This window comes from Hyla sarda, chromosome 6 (assembly GCF_029499605.1).
Source record: "Hyla sarda isolate aHylSar1 chromosome 6, aHylSar1.hap1, whole genome shotgun sequence".
Lineage (NCBI taxonomy): Eukaryota > Metazoa > Chordata > Amphibia > Anura > Hylidae > Hyla > Hyla sarda.
The window spans coordinates 36,672,134-36,691,989 of NC_079194.1; the positions used below are offsets into that span (position 1 = coordinate 36,672,134).

Genomic DNA, 19,856 nt, shown 5'->3' on the forward strand with positions numbered 1-19,856 from the left:
CGCTCTGTTCCTGTGACCGATGCAATTTCAGCAGTCTGACCCGCACTGATCAGCTGATCATCCTCTATCTTGTGGACAGGGAATGTTCTTAATCTTGGGATAAACCCATTTAGGTAGCAAATGAAAAAATAAAAAAAACGTTTTCTTTTCCATATTTATTTTCATTCTTTTTCTCCTATTACACAGTCAGCATTCTAGTATGGCTGAATCTACATATACCAAAAACAGATCTCTTCTCCATGGTGATGGAGGCCAAAAGGCCACAGAAGACGGAATTTTTAAAATGTCAAAATAAATCAGAACAGGAAACAATAAACAGGAAAGGAGACGTCGCATCTCCTCAAACTGTTCTGTCAGTTTCACTTATGTGCTGGACGCAGAATGATCTCCCTGGAGTATTTCATTCTCCTGATCTCTGTTATTAGAACATGCCAAGGAACATCCCCACAGCAAGACCAAAAAGCAGGTAAAGCGCATTTTATTTATAGACAATTAGAAAATTAACCCCTTAAGGACCCGGGGTTTTTCCGTTTTTGCACTTTCGGTTTTTCCTCCTTACCGACAAAAATGAAGAAAAAACAAAATTTTGTAACTTTTGGGGGCTTCTGTTTCTACGCAGTATATTTACCGGTAAAAATGACACATTCTGTTTATTCTGTAGGTCCATACGATTAAAATGATACCCTACTTATTTAGGCAGGTTTATAAAATTTATATGTTTAAAATTGTCATGTTCTGTCCCCTCTAACTTTTTTATTTTTCCAGGTACGGGCCAATATAGGGGCTCATTTTTTGTGCCATGATCTGACATTTTTAGTGGTACCATTTTTGTATTGATCTGACTTTTTGATCGCTTTATATTCATTTTTTTTATTATATAAAAAGTGACCAAAAATTCACTATTTTGGAATTTTGAATTTTTTTGCACGTACGCCATTGACAGTGAGGTTCAATTAGCAATATATTTTTATAATTCAGACACTTCCGCATGCGGCGATACCACATATGTTTATTTTTATTTACACAGTTTTTTTTTATGGGAAAAGGGGTGAATCAAACTTTTATTAGGGAAGGGGTTAAATGATCTTTATTAACTTTTTCCCCCCCTTTTTTATGAAATGTTATAGCTCCCATAGGGGGCTATAACACTGCACACTGATCTTTTACATTGATCATTGTTATCCCATAGGATAACATTGATCAATGATATCTCGGGCACTGAGCAGTCATTCGGTGATTGGACACACAGGAGGATCCTCCATGTGTCCTCCAGCGGTTCCGGACACCGTGATTTCGCTGCGGCGGTCCCAAACAGCCACTGAGCTAGCTGAGGGAAGTATACTTTCACTTTAGATGCGGCGATCAACTTTGAATGCCGCGTCTAAAGGGTTAATAGCGCGCGGCACCACGATCTGTGCCGCTCGCTATTAGCCATGGGTCCTGGCCTCTAGCAGAGGCCGGTCCCAACCCGCTATAGAAAGGGAGGAGACTCAGGGCGTACAGGTACGCCCTGTGTCCTTAACGGCTTAATACACATAAGTTGAGCCTGGTGAGTTAACTAAAAAAATATGTGCAGCTAAACACACAATGATCAACAATCTCCTCCTGTATGTTACTATAAAGTCAATTCCGGGCCTGAGGAACGGCACTGTCGCTGCTGACGGGGCTCCCCGTGATCCACTGCCCTGCCATACCATCTGTCCATGTATAGCCACTTTTTATCATTTGAATAAATCCCACAGCATTGTAAATTACTTCTATTTAAAAATCTTAATCCTTCCAGTACTTATCAGCTGCTGTATGCTCCAGAGAAAGTTGTGTAGTTCTTTCCAGTCTTACAACAGTGCTCTCTGCTGCCATCTCTGTCCATGTCAGGAACTGTCCAGAGTAGGAGCGAATCCCCATAGCAAACCTCTCCTGGTCTGGACAGTTCCTGACACGAACAGGGGTGTCAGCAGAGAGCACTGTGGTCAAACTGGAAAGAACTACACAACTTTCTCTGGAGCAAACAGAAGCGCATTAGTACTGGAAGGACTTTTGCATAGAAGTAATTTACAAATCTGTATAACTTTCTGACATCAGATATTTTTTTTCCTCCTTTATTAACATTTATTTTCTGTCTCTCAGTTATGCAGAACCGATGGTATCCTATCATTACTTTACTTATCTTTTTATTATATCAGTGCCCACATTATTTTATTACTGTGTCATGATTTTAGATGTTCATACCCTCCCTAACACATAGGAAGTAATGCTATAGTATTCATCGTAGGTACTTGTAAAGCACCGCTTCTGAAGAATGGACGCCATATGCCAAATAAGATTATCTTTGAAGTCGGAGAATGGCTCCAATATTATTGTGAGGAAGGCTACATGACAGCACAGAGGAATATTGTGGAAAATGTCCGATGCCTGTCCCCTGGATGGTCAACAGTGCCTCAGTGTTCCGGTAGTGTATATGTACAGGCTTATAGTGTTATCCAGTGGTCTAAAAACTGGGGTCCTGTGTCCTGTGTCTCTGGCTGATGTGAAAGTACTAAAGATGTCTTAAAACTACAACTCCCATGCATGCTGGGAGTTAAAGTTTTGCAACAGCTGGAGAGGAACCGTTTGGAGACCACTGTTATTGACTAATAATAATAAAGAATTATGAGGTATATATATATATATATATATATATATATATACAGTGACCCCCCGACCATTTCAACATACTCTCAGAGGTCATCACATGTTGAAGGCAGCATCAACATACGATGCTTTTGTATGTCGGGGCCATCGCATAAACGGCTATCCGGCAGCGCAGACTGCTTCAGCTGCCACCGGATAGCTGTTTACGGTGCCCCATGTGGTCAGCTGACGATCACTTACCTGTCCTCGGGGCTCTGGCGGGTCCTCTTCGAGATCCCCTCCATCGTCGGCGCTCTCCATCATCGTCATCACGTTGCTGCGCACGCCGTCCCGTCATCCAATCGGAGCGGCGTGCCTAACGACGTGATGGCGGCGACGGAGAGCGAGGATGCCGGGGAAGCAGAGGCCTTGCCGAAGCGTCAGGAACACCCCGGGGACGCGGCGACAGCGATGGACGGCGACATCCCGGGCAGCGATGTCGAGCAGTGATGGTCCGGAGCGGCGGGGACAGGTGAGTACAACTTCCTCTAACAGTGGTCTACAACCTGCGGACCTCCAGATGTTGCAAAACTACAACTCCCAGCATGCCCGGACAGCCAGCGGCTGTCCGGGCATACTGGGTGTTGTAGTTTTGCAACATCTGGAGGTCCGCAGGTTGTAGACCACTGTTCTATACTTTACATTGCACGGATCCCTCAACAAACGATGGTCCATTTGGAACGGATTACCATCGTATGTTGAGGGACCACTGTATGTAGTAAATTTGAGTAGCCGTATTAGTCCAGTGATGCAGATGCAAATCATAAAATGTTGCAGTATCTTGTAATACCTTTTTTATTGGACTAACAGCATTTTAAGCAAATCTAAGCTCACATGCAGAAGACACAGGTTGATAAAGGGAGGAATCCCGAAAGCTTCTCTACAAATTAGTCCAATAAAAAAGGTATTACAAGATACTGCAACATTTTTTGATTTGCATCTATATATATATATTTACAGGGGTATTCCGGTGAAAAACATTTTTTTAATTAACTGATGCCAGAAAGTTAGACAGATTTGTAAATTACCTTTATTTAAAATTCTTAACCCTTCCAGTACTTATCAGCTGCTGTACACTACAGAGAAAGTTCTTTTCTTTTTGAATTTCCTTTTGTCTGACCACAGTGCTCTCTGCTGACACCTCTGTCCATGGCAGGAACTGTCCAGAGCAGGAGAGGTTTGCTATGGGAAATTGCTCCTGCTCTGGACATTTTTTGACATGGACAGAGGTGGCAGCAGAGAGCACTGTGTTCAGACAGAAAAGAACTACATAACTCCCCCTGGAGCATACAGCAGCTGATAAGTACTGGAAAGATAAAGATTTTTAATAGAAGTAATTTACAAATCTGTTTAAAGTGTACCTGTCGTCAACAAAAACGTTTTATATAATGTAGATAAAACCATTATATGTATATTTATAATATACATTGGTTAAAAATTGTATTTATTTTTGGGTGAAAAAATGCTGTCCCTGCAGCTATTGTCTGTGTGTCTCTATGAGGAGTCCAAATACAGGAAGTGAGGTCAGGGCAAGCAGGGCTCTGTGCAGACTCCTGACTTGTCAATCATCCTAATGTATTAGCCCATAGCATGTCACAGAGCCTCACTGCACAGAGCCCTGCTTGTCCTCAGTGTACAGAGCCCTGCTTGTCCTCAGTGTACAGAGCCCTGCTTGTCCTCAGTGTACAGAGCCCTGCTTGTCCTCAGTGTACAGAGCCCTGCTTGTCCTCAGTGTACAGAGCCCTGCTTCTCCTCAGTGCACAGAGCCCTGCTTCTCCTCAGTGTACAGAGCCCTGCTTGTCCTCAGTGTACAGAGCCCTGCTTGTCCTCAGTGTACAGAGACCTGCTTGTTCTCAGTGTACAGAGCCCTGCTTCTCCTCAGTGTACAGAGCCCTGCTTGTCCTCAGTGTACAGAGCCCTGCTTGTCCTCAGTGTACAGAGCCCCGCTTGTCAGTGTACAGAGCCCTGCTTGTCCTCAGTGTACAGAGCCCTGCTTGTCCTCAGTGTACAGAGCCCTGCTTGTCCTCACTGCACAGAGCCCTGCTTGTCCTCAGTGTACAGAGTCCTGCTTGTCCCGCCCTCACTTCCTGTATTCGGACTCCTCATAGAGACACACAGACAATAGCTGCAGGGACAGCATTTTTTCACCCAAAAATAAACACAATTTTTAACCAATGTATATTACAAATATACATATAATAGTATTATCTACATTATATAAAAAGTTTTTGTTGACGGCAGGTACACTTTAACGTTCTGGCACCAGTTGATTTAAAAAAATAGTTTTTCCCCAGAGTACCCCTTTAAAACAAAGTTTTAAAAAGGGCGTCCTGAAAATATAAGATTTACACTTACGCCTATTTTGTTTATTCCTTAAGGAATCGTCTGCTCTTTCCAACCTAAAACAGGTTCAGATCAATTACAATTGGTTTACTCCGATGGGCCGGTGGCAAAGTTTTCATGTAATGAGGGATTTACATTGAAAGGATCGGCTATCAGCCAGTGTTACTACTATGGGTGGGATCCACCGTTACCTACTTGTCAAGGTAAATTTTAAATATTCCCTGTCATATGTCAACATGTTCTTGGCAAGAGATGAAACGTACCTGATATGATGCATCTGGATGAATATTGTGCTTACATATAGTGTTAACACTATAAATGTACAAAGAAGAGATGTGGTTTAAGGAGAAATATGGCAAAAAAAATAAAAGTATCCCTTTTCCACAGAAGAGGGGATGAACAGCATATTGGGGGTGGGGGGGGGGGGGGGGGCGGGGATGGGGGCTCCGAGCAGTGGGTCCACCTGCGATCACTGGGACGGGACCTGGGACGGGACCCGAAAGGCCTGAGTACAGCTCTCGAGAATCACTGGCACTCTCATGAATGGAGGGCGTGCCGTCTACCAGTAGACGGCATGCGCTCCTCAATAGGAAAATCGGGGTCCCACCCCAGAGATCGCGGGAATCCCAGCGGTCAGAACTCAAACAATCAGCTACATATTCACTATATTGTGGATAGTAGATACGTTTACTTTTGCCAGAGTTCTCCTTTGAAGGGGTACTCTGGTTATGTAAAACTTATCCCCTAGATCTCCAGATCAAAGCTCACCTCAGAGTGCTCGAGATGAACTGGTCTCAGGAGTGGTGGCCTGCTCCCCCAATAACCGCCTGAGGCAGGACATCACTGGGGCCGGTGACTGGTGGCGCAGGACGTCCCTCCTGAGACCAGTTTGTCTCTAAATTAAAGGAAAACTGTCAGCCTGTTCACCTACACTAAACCAAATACATTGGGTTATAGTGTTGGTGAACAGAAGTCCAACGAGCGGTCACTCACTTAAATATGTCCAGTAAGTCCTGAGATATGTCCCCCAGAAGATCCTCTGCTAAACTCAGTGAATTGCGCACCGGAGACGGGGCTCCGCCCACTCAATTTACATATTCATTGTCTGTGACTCCACATCCTAGTGAAGTGGAGTCACAGACAATGAATGTGTAAATTGAGTGGGCGGAGCCCCCCCTATATCCTAGTAAAGCGGAGTCACAGACAATGAATATGTAAATTGAGTAGATGGACCCCTGCCCCCTGTGCGCGATTCACTGAATTTGGTAGAAGATCTTCTGGGGGACATATTTAAGTAAGTGACCCCTTGTTCTACTCCTGTTCACCCACACGATAACCCAGTGTATTGGGTTTAGTGTGGGTGAACAGGCTGACAGTTTTCCTTTAAGAGTGGAACCCTGTTCTGGAAATGGCAGGGGTCCCAGTGGTCAGATTCCCTCCTATCAGACACTTATGCCCTATCCTGTGGTTAGAGGATATGTTTTACATAACCAGAGTACCCCTTTAAGAATTAAGCTGTGGACTGTATACATGGGGTTCAATGTCAGAACAACCTTCATAAAATTTTCTATTTAGACACTAAATCCTATCATTACTATTCTCCCTACTCCCTTTAGCAGTTTGGGGAAACATTTTAAGTAAAATAAAAAATAAAAACAAACAAACTCTCTCAGTTTCCACTAGGGGGTGCTCATAGCAAATATAAATATTATAAAGGCACAAAGACTGGTCTTCTACATCTTTTTTGCATTGAGTGTTCACCAACAGTAGAGTTATATAATGTTGAACTTGTGGTTAGTATAAAAAAATCAAGTTGTTTTTAAGTTTAAAAGCCCCTGGTGCCCTGATTCCAATGATGTTTTTAGTTTATTTTGCCATCATAGGCACCAACACACTTGAAAATCCCAATTTTAAGGATTATCTGGTAGGAGGATAAGCAATACCTTTCCTCACCCCTTCGCACCATTTCTGCTACCTTGTCATCTAGGAAGTATTACGATCATTGCATATGGGCCATACCATGCCCGCATGCAGTAACCATTGGCCACTTGATGTTGGCGCAATACCTTTGAGATGACAAGGAGGTGTAAATGGGGTTCGCATTTGGTCCTAAAAGGGGTGATAAAAAGATTGTGCAAATATGAATGCTCTTAGATTGGGTTAACAGGTGTGTTGGAGGCTCATTTTGGCATTTTTGTTGGAGGGTCCCCAATAATAGTAGACATATAATAGACAATAGTAGACTTTGCTCGGTGAAGGGTTGAATATCATGCCGAAAACCCGATGGGCCACAATATAGTCAATGCGGTCCATCAAGAGCTCTTTTTGTCTGGCGTGTAATGGATCTGCCACTTCCATTTACGGAACAGGACAATGGAAAACACATCACGTGTGAACACCAGCCTTATTTAGAGGACTCTCCTGTGCGTTATTCCCATGGATTTTACTATCATATGTCACTGCTCCTTTCTTCACCATTTTGTTCTAGCCTCTGGTGAAAGGACTAAGTGTCCACCTCCTCCGCAGCCGATGAATATACATGAAATTAAGCTGAAAAGTGATTATTTGAATGGAGATAAAGAAGCTCTAAGATGCAAACCTGGTTTCCAACTTTATGGTGCTCAAACAATAACTTGTAAAAATGGACAATGGACGTCGCCACCTCAATGTGTTCGTAAGTCCTGAGATTATATTTTTTTAAATGACATCAAGTGTATGGTTTACGGTTTGACATTCTCTCATGTCATAGATATTTAGTGATTTTAAATGGGTACTCTGGCACTAAGACATCTTATCCACTATCCAAAGGATAGGGGATAAGATGCCTGATCGCGGGTGTCCTACCGCTGGAGACCCCCGTGATCTTGCACGCAGCACCCCCTTAGAATCAGTCCCCAGAGTACATTCGCTCTGGGTCTGATTACTGGCGATCACGGGGGCCGGAGCATTGTGACATCACGTCCCTGCCCCTGTTTGACATCACGCTCCGCCCCCTGAATGAAATGTCACGCCCCCTCACACAATTTTGCATTCAGGGGGCAGAGCGTGATGTCACATGGGTGCGGGGCCACAACGACACAATGCTCCGGCCCCTGTGATCGCCAGTAATCAGACCCGGAGCGAACGTTCTCCGGGGACTGATTATAACGGGGTGCTGCGTGCAAGATCCCGGGGGTCCCCAGCGGCGGGACCCCCGTGATCTGGCATCTTATCCCTTATCCTTTGGATAGGGGATAAGATGTCTTAGCGCCGGAGTACCCCTTTAAAATCTGTTTCATTTATTGGATTTAGCATATATAAATATTTTTTTTAAGGCGTTAATATTTTATGTTGACCACCCTTGGGTCTGCTGCGTAGGCAGTACAGCAAAATGCTTGTAACTTATTTAAAGAGTACCCGTCATTTGGAAAAACTTTTGACATGTCCTAGCTACATGTGAAAAGTTTGGATCACCAGGTGGAGGGGGATGGGGGAGAGGTGGAGTGTTCAGCCCTTCACCAATCAGGAGAACAAGCAGAGAGAATTCTACCCTGCAGCACACTCCTCTCCCTGCTCCATAGACTTACATTGTGAGTGGGTCTCAATCACATGAAAAACTGAGCGCAAACTGCTCCTGCCTCGTTCTTCTAATCGGCAGAGGTCTGAACACTCCAAACTTTTGACGCCACCAGAACATGTCAAAAGTTTTTCCAAATGACAGTGGCCAATGAAGCTAAAATACCATAAATGGACATTATTTGTCAGAGAAATGTCAATAGGTTATTACAATTACAAAGAAAAAAGGAAATACAGCCCCTACCCCAGAGATTGGGGGAGTGGTAGGGAGGATGTATACAAAGCTGTATTTATACAGTGATCCCTCAACTTACAATGGCCTCAACATACAATAGTTTCAACATACAATGGTCTTTTCTGGACCATTGTAACTTGAAACCAGACTCAACATACAATGCTATGGAATCTGCGAAACGTGTCAATGGCTGGAAGAACCGACCAATCAGAACGGATATTTCACTGGTAAAACCTGTGTATTCCTAAAGTGCATGCACTGACTGGTGTCTGGTAGCGCCCCCTACAGTACAGGGAGGTACTACATGTTCTGTACTCTTTACCTGTACCAGGGTTAGCTGCTCCTTTGGGCATCAGGTGAGGGCGGCTCCATTTTCCTTTTTTTCCTTTTTTCCTGTCCTCTACATAGACCAGTGTTTCCCAAAGAGGTTACCTCCAGCTGTTGCAAAACTACAACTCCCAGCATGCCCGGACAGCCTTTGGCTGTCCGGGCATGCTGGGAGTTGTAGTTTTGCAACAGCTGGAGGCACCCTGGTTGGGAAACACTGAAATAGATATTGATTTACAGCCCCCAGCAGATCTTTATTACTTTTATATGTAACGATTTGCTTTATCTATATTAGTTATCTACTTATTTATCTTTAATCCTCACTTTTTCCTATTTTTGGATGACATTTTGGTGGCTTTAGAACCAATTACCAGGTTTCCATAGAGTTCTGGTCTCAACATACAATGGATTCTACATACAATGGTCATCCTGGAACCAATTAATATTGTAACTTGAGGGACCACTGTATAGCTTTAGTGCCTCATTACATGACCTGACTCAAGCTGTAAACAAGAGCTGATCTCATAGATTGGCACTCATTTAAAGTGCTTTTTATAAGTCTTAAAGGGGTACTCCCGTGGAAAACTTTTTTTTTTTTTTTTTATCAACCGATGCCAGAAAGTTAAACAGATTTGTAAATCACTTCTATTAAAAAATCTTAATCCTTCCAGTACTTTTTAGGGGCTGTATACTAAAGAAAAATCCAAAAAAAGAAATGCATTTCCTCTGATGTCATGACCACAGTGCTCTCTGCTGACCTCTGCTGTCCATTTTAGGAACAGAGCAGAAGAAAATCCCCATAGCAAACATATGCTTGTCTGGACCGTTCCTAAAATGGACAGCAGAGGTCAGCAGAGAGAACTGTGGTCATGACATCAGAGGAAATGCATTTCTTTTTTGGATTTCTCTTTAGTATACAGTCCCTAAAAAGTACTGGAAGGATTAAGATTTTTTTTTAATAGAAGTGATTTACAAATCTGTTTAACTTTCTGGTACCAGTTGATTTAAAAATAAAAAAGTTTTCCACAGGAGTATCCCTTTAACTATCATGCGGGGAGGGACACATGAACAATCTCTGTGTTGGTCGTGCGGGCCCTTTGCATCATTTGTTTGTCAGCCGAATGCTCCCTATTACTTGGGGGGGATGTGGCGCTGACAAATTATGATTTTGTTTAGCAAGTCAGAATGAAGTGGTCAGTCAACGAATCAGAATTTGTTGGTCCTATTGCCTATTTGGCTAATAATGGCTCTGTGTAATTGGGCCCTTAGTATTCTTCCTTATCTAGCTTAGTTTTAAGGCCTAGTGGCCAAAGCCGAAAACTGCAACATTTCAGGATTATTTTATAATATAGATAAAAAAAGAATAAAAAAAATAGAAACAAAAACATTACCAAAAATTCTTAAAAAAATAAGTTTACCATAAGAACTTGATTTGAAGGGGTATTTCAGTAGGAAAAAAAGTTTTCAAATCAACTGGTGCAATAAAGTTATACAGATTTGCAAATGACTTCTATTTAAAAATCTTATCCCTTCCAGTACTTAGCGTCTGTATGCTCCAGAGGAAGTTGTGTACTTTCCAGTCTGACGACAGTGCTCTCTGCTGACACCTCTGTCCGTGTCAGGAACTGTCTAGAGTAGAAACAAATCCTCATAGCAAACCTCTCCTGCTCTGGACAGTTCCTGACACGGACAGAGGTGTCAGCATAGAGCACTGTGGTCAGACTGGAAAGAACTACACAACTTCTGGTGGATCATACAGCAGCTGATAAGTATAGGAAAGTTTAACTTTCAGGCACCAGTTGATTTGAAAATTATTTTTTTCCCACTTGCTTTCCACCGGAGGTCCCTATTAAGCAATAGGTAATTTTCTGATAACACATTCCTTTTAGGGTATGTTCACACGAGCGGATCCCCAGCGCGTATTACGCAGCGGAACCGCTGCTGAAGGACTGCTGTATGCTGCCTTTACAGGTGCCTGCTCGGAGCAGCAGTACACCGCTACAAGCAGACACAGTGAAGCGATGTTCGAGTCGCTGCGCATGCGCGGTGTACTCACACACATTGCGGCCACTCCCCCTGCTCTATGAACTAGACCGAGAAACTGCCGCAATGTGCGAGTATACTGCGCATGCGCACGGCAACTCACACATCGCAGTATGTCTGCTCATAGCGGCGGATTGCCGCTCCGAGCAGGCACCTGTAAAGGCAGCATACAGCGGTCCTTCAGCGGCAGATCCACAGCGTACTATGCGCTGGGGATCTGCTCGTGTGAACGTACCCTAAATATCCAACTATCTTGCTGACTCTGTCTCAATCTACACAGCAAAGCTGAGACATGAGCGGCAGAAAACAGTAAATGTCAAGATTTTCATTATATGGCTAGTTGCAAAAATAAAGAAAAAGATAATTTAAACAGAAATATGATAAAGTAGTGGGGTAAGGTTTTTTCATTGGTGTGAAATGTCATTTTCTTTAGTAATATTATGGGAAGTGTGTGCAGTTGTGGACACACTGGGTTGAGGTAACCATGAAATAGACTTACATACTGGATATCCAGGAACAAAAACCATAGACTATTGTAAACAGACATTATAAAAGCCTGTCCAGAGGAAAAGTTATTGAGTTTCCCATAGCAACCAATCAGATCGCTTCTTTCATTTTTCAGAGGCCTTTTCAAAAATGAAAGAAGCGATCTGATTGGTTGCTATGGGCAACTAAGCCCCTTTCCCTCTGGACAGGTTTTGATAAATCTCCCCCATAATGATCTCTTTATTTGCTTGGATCAAGGTTCACATGAATGCAACGATCCTCCCTCTGTATCATCTGGGACACTGGATCCAGCAACTATCAAGCCAAAATATCACAGTGGAAGTGTCGTAAAATATAAGTGTAACAGAGGTTTCAAAATGACTGGGCTACAAGAAATGATCTGCATCAATGGAAACTGGTCTTCACCTCCTGTTTGTATGAGCGGTAAGGACATTATGGTGGGGGGGACTTATCATCAGGAAAAATGGGGGGGACAAAATAGCATAGGTTTTGGTCCTGTCCGTAAAATGGACACAATATTTTTTCAAATACGCCCTGCACTAACCGATTGGGTTGGCTTTGTGGTAGAGGGGGTGGGGTTTGCTGCAGAGGGGCCGTGGTTGCCCCCCGGTGGCCAAATTTAATACAATTGAGCCTCTTGATAAACCCAGCGAACTCCTGCTCTGGCGCGGGATTGGTTTGGCCCAGTGTGTCACACGCTGGTCTTGATAGATCCCCCCAAAAAAATGTTTTTTGAGTAATTATTCCTAATGAGTATGTTCCCGTGTACCATATATGCTGCGGATTTAATGCAGACGATTTTTTTGTTGCAGATTTTATCATCAATTTACCAGCAGAAAATCTGCAACATATATAAAACATGTGAACACATCCCAACTTGGTGTTTATGTTGACAGTGCAGCTCTGACCTAGATGGGTGTATATATGCCAGCTTATGCCATACTTGAAGACATTTTGTGAGCAGAGAATACATTTCATAATTTCTAGACTAAGGCTATGTTCACACAGTGTTTTTGTCCTGATATTAGGCCTCATTTTAGTCAGTATTTTCTTTTACCAGCACCAAGAGAGGAAACAACCCCAAAAAAGCCATTATATATATATATATATATATATATATATATATATATATATATATATATATATATATAAAAATAATTAAAAAGTCTTTTTTTGGGATGTTTCCTCTCTTTAAAAAAATATCTATCTATCTATCTATCTATATATATATATTTTTTTTTTTTTATGCAAAGAGTAACCAAAATGAGGACTAAAACAGTGTTTGTAAACATAACCTCACATGACAAAAAAGATAATAAATTAGATGCATTTTTTTCTCCCTTTATACCATGCTTGGGCGGTGATAGCAATGTTGTATTAATTTTACCATTAGTAATGAATCAATGTTTTGCCACCGAAGGGTATGTTCACACGGGCAAATTACCTGCAGAATTTCTGCAGCGTATTTGCTGTGGAAAATCTGCAGCAGATTTTGCTACAATTCACTTCAATGGGTCCGAAGGAAAATCTGCAAATCTACCTCTACAATTGAAATAACAGCAAACAATCTTTTATATTGACACTTCATGTCGGAGTGGCATTCCAAGGTCCGTGCACCATTTCCCACCCGAGGGTGGGAAATGGTGCACGGACCTCGGTGTGCCACTCCGACATGAAGCGTCAATAAAAAAAATTAAAAATAAAACATGAATTTCCAGCACCAGCTTCAGATAAAATTTTTCTTCTTTATTAATCCATTATAAAATTGTACAGAACATAAGTGCAGCAAAAGTAAACATTTGACACATTTCAGCTAGGGTATAGCCTTAGTCATAGATTGTGATAGATCGGGAGTTTCAGGACCCTCAAACAGCTGGAGGGATGGGTCAGGAGAAGCACGGCCCGGGTGGTCCTAGTCTCTGGATTATTGATTGAGACTTTTAGCCGCATGGGCCGACACTTTAGATGTTAGAGGAGTAGGTACACGATTCCCAGGGGGATGGTCCACCAGACCGCTGAGAGCCTTCATCAGAGGAGTTGTCATCTTCAGAGGACTGCCGGGCCGCCTCTGCAGCAACATTTGACTTTTTAGCTTTGTTGCGGGAGCCCCCCCCCCATAGCAACACAGAGGGAATGTAGTGATAAGTAATGAGACCAGAGCAGACAAGGGGAGCAGACCAGAAGGTATCCCACAGGCAGCACTATCAATAAGGCAGCAGTCCAGCACCAAAGGGAAGAACCACAAAGTTCAGCAGATTCACAGTTCAAGGCTCCAGAGCAGGGTAGAGGCACAGCAGCAGCACAAGACACTGGCAGACAGGCGCAGCAGAGTAGGTTCCACCTTCCTAGTAGGAGAGGATGAGCTGAGGCCACAACCGGGAGGTTAGGGCTACCGCACCACCAGCAGCAATCCAGAGGACCAACCGAAGATTGCTCGTGCAGCCCTCAGCAGCGGAGAGATGTCACCATCGCACCTGCAGCCGGAAGTCAGCAGAGCCGGGAGGAAGTCAAGCGCAGCGTGCGCCACTCAGTCCCGGCGGTGGGAATTTCCTAGGAGACCATCTGGTCCGCCCATGAAGGCAACAGTGGTGGCACCCCCACAGCCTTCCAGCAATCTGCCCAAAGCTCCCGGACACCTGCACACCAGCCCCATGGCACCTCGGGACCCAATGACCTCTCAGGAGACCTCCGCAGAGAAGCACCAGCCGCTACTCAGCTCACGGCGCCTCCCGACTGCTACGGCCCCCAGCTCCGGACCAAAGGACTCTCCGGCAGAAGTGAGCGTTCCTCCACAGGCAAGGCAGCAGTATGTATTCACCCCAGCAAGGCCAGGTGAGTTGCGGACCCTCAGGATAGGTATTTCAGGGTCTTAGAGGCAGAGGGTGCGAGAGCTCCTGCTCACATGTCCTCTCAGTCCAGAATGAAGGCCACGGCCCCCCGTGTTAGTGACTGTATAACAATGTGACTAAACATATCATTGTACTGAATATACCCTGTATTTGGAACCTTTAATAAAAATGTTAAAGTCTTTACTATATCTTTCTAGATGGCTGCATATTATCCAAAGAGGCAATGTTAGTAAATGGTATTAGACTGCAAAACGCCGCTCTTAAAATATCAGAAGGAGAAAGTGCGGAATTTCTTTGCATTGGCGATATGGTTCCAAGTCAGTCGCTTACAGCTGCATGTAAAGATGGTAAAATACAATACCCCAAATGCATCATCCCAGGTAAGAATACAATGTCATTGCATTTAGAATTAGTAGGAGTTTGAGGCAGCATCATTATGTGCAGAATACAGGGGACTTAAAGGGGTACTCCGCTGCCCCAGCGTTCGGAACATTGTGTTCAGAACGCTTGGAACAGGCGACAGTGGGTCGCGATGCCACGTCTCTCCCATAGACTTGCATTGAGGGGGCATGGCATGACGTCACAAGGGGTGTGGCTGTGACATCATGACCCCCGCCGCCCGCACCTTGTCTTCTAAATGAACGCCGGATGCTGCTCAGAGATCCCGCGATCATACATCTTATCCCCTATCCTTTGGATAGGGCATAAGATGCTAGGGGCGGATTACTACATTAAAAAACAAAAAACTTTATGGAGGAACCCAAGTTGGTGAAACACTTTCTTCTTTCTCTCAAGGTCCACCTACAGTCCGTTTTTTTTTTAAGTAACTGCATTGGAATAGAGCAGGGAAAAATGTAAATCCTGGAATATGGGCACTGCTAACTAACACAAGCTAGAGGGCACTGCTGTAGAGAAGGACCGATCCCGGTATCACTGCTGTATCTCAGCATGTATTGTGGAGGCTAGCGTTCTGTCACTGTGGCAGGGCAGAGTCTTAGTGCCTATGGGTCCGGAGGTGCTGGGAACCAAGAAACCCGAAGTCACTCTATAGCATACATGAACAGTCAAAAAGGTACCTGCACTCACCGCGGGGAAACAGTAGACCGACTTCTATGGCATCTCGGACAGATCCGGCTTCAGGCTGATAGCAGGGCGCTCAGAGTGGAGGCAAAGCCTCCATTCTGAGCGCCCTGCTATCAGCCTGAAGCTGGATCTGTCCGAGATGCCATAGAAGTCGTTCTGCTGTTTCCTCGCGGTGAGTGCGGGTACCTTTTTGTCTTTTCATGTATGCTATAAAATATGGGCACTCCACTACACTGCGGTAAGACACCAGATGAACCCCGGGGAGATCGGTAAAGTGTCCTAGAAAGAAAAACCACATGCACTCACCAGATTGATAAAAACAGTAGAAAAACTTTATTCGTACTTATGCATCTGACAAATGGACTTCACCCAGTGCAGGAGGGAGACAGCCTTGGAGTCTCGAGTTGGGTTCTGTGATACGCCCCTGCTCATAGCTCCGAGCCTCCTTGCCCTGGGGGAAGTCCATTTGACAGATGCATAAGGACAAATAAAGTTTTTCTACAGTTTTCATCAGACTGATGAGTGCAGCTGTTATTTCTTTTTATTGTACGGGAGATTTTAAAATCATAGTACTGTGACCTCCACTGACCCTAAGAATGAAGGGAGCCAATGGGGCCATTTTACAGTTCCATAAGGGGTTATACAGGAAAAAACTTTATATATATATATATATATATATATATCTATATCAACTGGCTCCAGAAAGTTAAACAGATTTGTAAATTACTTCTATTGAAAAATCTTAATCCTTTCAGTACTTACGAGCTAATGTAGTTGAGTTGTTCTTTTCTGTCTAAGTGCTCTCTGATGACACGAGTCTGTAGAACCGCCCAGTTTAGAAGCAAATCCCCATAGCAAACCTCTTTTACTCTGTGCAGTTCCCGAGACAAGCAGAGATGTCAGCAGAGAGCACTGTTGCCAGACAGAAAATAACAACTCAACTTCAGCAGCTGATAATTATTGAAAGGATTAGGATTTTTTAATAGAAGTAATTTACAAATCTGTTTAACTTTCTGGAGCCAGTTGATATACATTTCCCCCCCCCCCTGGAATACCCCTTTAATTGTAGCAACTTTCTTTTCCAGATTCGAAATCATGTCGTTTGTCAGAAGATACAATTACACAGAATAATTTAGTGTTATCTAAGAGTATACCCATGACTAAAGTCTATAACAATGGTGACCGTATTCTCACTCGGTGTAAAGCCAACTATTATCGTGCATCCCCATCTTCTGCATTGGAATGTGTAAATGGAAAGATGATCTATCCAAAATGTACGCAGGAAAGTAAGTATAACCTTGTTTACAGCGTTTAGTTAAATCTGTGAAATGCGGATATTTGTATGCAGTAAATGTACGCTTTATATAGCTTCGGGACGTCACTACTCCTTGCAAAGCTCTTTTTCCCATTGTTTTAATAAGAAAATAAAAATTGACTAAACAACATAATATGCTATTACAATTCAATATTGACAAATATTTATAACCCCTTAGTGTCCTGTACTATATTTTTAAAGGGGTATTTTAGACCATTAAAAACAAACAAACAAAAAAAAACAATATGCTGCTGTGGCTGAGAGGGGAAGGGGGAATAGACAAATAGCCATACTTACCTAGCCCTGGTCCCCCACCCACATTCCCCAATCTTCTCTCTTCAGTCTTATTCTGAGATGAGCGTTTGAAGCAGGACCTGCCGGCTTAGGCAATCACAGGCCGCAGCAGTGTCCGTTCTCGGCCAGTGATTGGCTAAACCAGCAGGTGCTGCTTTAAGTGAGTCTCGGAATCAAACGAAGAGTTAAAGGGACCAGCGGAGGACCAGGGCTAGGTATGTATGGCTTTTTTCTCTTCTATCCCTCTACCACAAAAGCATATTGGGGAAATGTAAAATTTCTTATAAAGTCACTGCTATTTGCCTGTTGGCTGTAAGGCTGGGTTCACACCACGTTTTGTTAAATATGGCTCCCGTATACGGTTGGGAGGAGGGGGGCGGGGCTTAATCGCAGTGCCCACACTCAGCCGTATTCGGGAACTATATTTAATGCATGTCTATGAGCCGACCGGAGTGAACCGCAGCCTCCGGTCGGCTTCGTTTTTGGCCGTATGTGGTTTCCCGACCGCAGGCAAAAACGTGGTCGACCACGTTTTTGCCTGCGGTCGGGAAACCGCATACGGCCGAAAACGAAGCCGACCGGAGGCTGCGGTTCACTCCGGTCGTCTCATAGACATACATTAAATACGGTTCCCGAATACGGCTGAGTGCGGGTGCCGCGATTAAGCCCCGCCCCCTCCTCCCAACCGTATACGGGAGCCGTATTTAACAAAACGTGGTGTGAACCCAGCCTAAGCCCACCTCCTGCAATCAGCCAGACTGAATGAAGTGCATATCTTTGCGCTTCTTCTGACTGTATCTAGCGGTAGAGGTCCCACCACTGGGACCGCAACCAAAAGTTATTTTTATGTGACAGTAATGCTTCAAAAACAAGCAATCAGAGTTTCATAATGTATCTTTGCCCCTATGTGTTGTAGAACCTTGCAGGATAAACCAAGAGAAAGTAGACGAAAACTTTTTGGAACTCCATCCAGACCATGAGAATAAAGTTTTTTTTGAAAATGAAGAGGTCATTCATTTTACGTGCAAAGCCGGATACACCACAACATCTGATACAACTGGACTCTGTATTAAAGAAGATATTTTATACCCTTTTTGCCATGAAATATGTAAGTAGTCATAAAAGCGTAAAAATTGTGTTAAGAGAACTCAGTAAAACACTGGAATCTTAAAGGGGTACTTGGGTGGAAAACCACATTTTTTAAAATCCACCGGTGCCAGAAAGTTAAACAGATTTGTAAATAACTTCTATTTAAAAATCTTAATCCTTCCAGTACTTATTAGCTGCTGTTTGCTCCAGAGGAAGTTGAATTTATTTTTGGAATTCTTTTCTATCTGATCACAGTGCTCTCATACAGAGGCTGATAAGTACTGAAGGGATAAAGGATTTTTAAATAGAAGTAATTTACAAATCTATTGCAGCAGTGAGATAGGTATAAAGGGGAGAGCACACAAGAGGCAAACTTCACCTGTACTGAATTGCAGCGTGGTCTCAGCAAACCAACTCTACATCTCCTGCGGGGTGCACATACACAAAGTATGAAGTATCAATATAAACGAATAAAGAAGCATGGTACATGCACTCACCGCTCAACGGAGATAGTAGCGTAATGGGGTCCGGTTACGTGAAGCTGGGTCTCAACATCAGCGCAGGTGGAATGGCGCTCGGAGGCGCCATTCCACCTGCGCTAATGTTGAGACCCAGCTTCCCGTAACCGGACCCCGTTACGCTACTATCTCCGCTGACTCTGGAAAAAATGTTTTCAAATCAATTGGTGCCAGAAAGTTAAACAGATTTGAAAATTACTTCTATTTAAAAATCTTAACCCTTCCAGTACTTATCAGCTGCTGTATACTACAGACATACTACAGACAAATTTGTGAAGTTCTCTCCAGCCTGACCACAGTGCTCTCTGCTGACACCTCTGTCCGTGTCAGGAACTGTCCAGAGCAGGAGAGGTTTTCTATGGGGATTTGCTTCTAATCTAGACAGTTCCTGACACGGACAGAGGTGTCAGCAGAGAGCACTGTGGTCAGACTGGAAAGAACTTCACAATTTTCTCTGTAGTACACAGCGGCTGATAAGTACTGGAAGGATTAAGATTTTTTTTAAATAGAAGTAATTTACAAATCTGTTCAACTTTCTGGCACCAGTCCATTTGAAAACATTTGTTTTCCACTTGTTTCCACTGGAGATCCCCTTTAATACCATAGACATCAATATTAAAAGCTCCAAACCTAAATGTATCAGTGTTTTTTTTTAGTAAGTTTATTCTTTTTCTGCCTTACAGAGTTAATGAAACTGGATAAGAAGATGTTACCCTCTTCAAGCTGTATTGTATATATCCTGATCAAAATACTCCATATATTGATTATTAAGAAGTTGTATCAATGCCAAGCACTAAAGAAATCATTACTTGAGTTTTGGAGTTTGGATACAACTGGAATACAAGAAACAGCTCCAATCTTTACCCATGCACTCCAGCAACACCTCCGGATAAAGTCCACTGCGGTAACAAGCAAAGAAATGTCCAGCACCGGAGTGCACAGTTAAAGGGGTACTCCCCTGGAAATCATTTTTTTTTTTCTAAATCAACTGGTGCCAGAAAGTTAAACAAATTTGTAAATTACTTCTA

General features: G+C 43.4%; 1 protein-coding gene across 1 annotated transcript; it reads left to right on the forward strand.

The window, feature by feature from the left end:
- Positions 1 to 221: 221 nt before the first annotated feature.
- On the forward strand, positions 222 to 19,821 carry LOC130275483 (coagulation factor XIII B chain-like). Its single transcript, XM_056523519.1, has 9 exons — positions 222 to 466; positions 2,273 to 2,449; positions 5,049 to 5,216; positions 7,502 to 7,687; positions 11,918 to 12,103; positions 14,727 to 14,909; positions 16,698 to 16,898; positions 18,138 to 18,329; positions 19,512 to 19,821. Coding segments are annotated over exons 1-9 (1,380 nt in total). The 5' UTR covers positions 222 to 381; the 3' UTR covers positions 19,514 to 19,821.
- Positions 19,822 to 19,856: the final 35 nt, after the last annotated feature.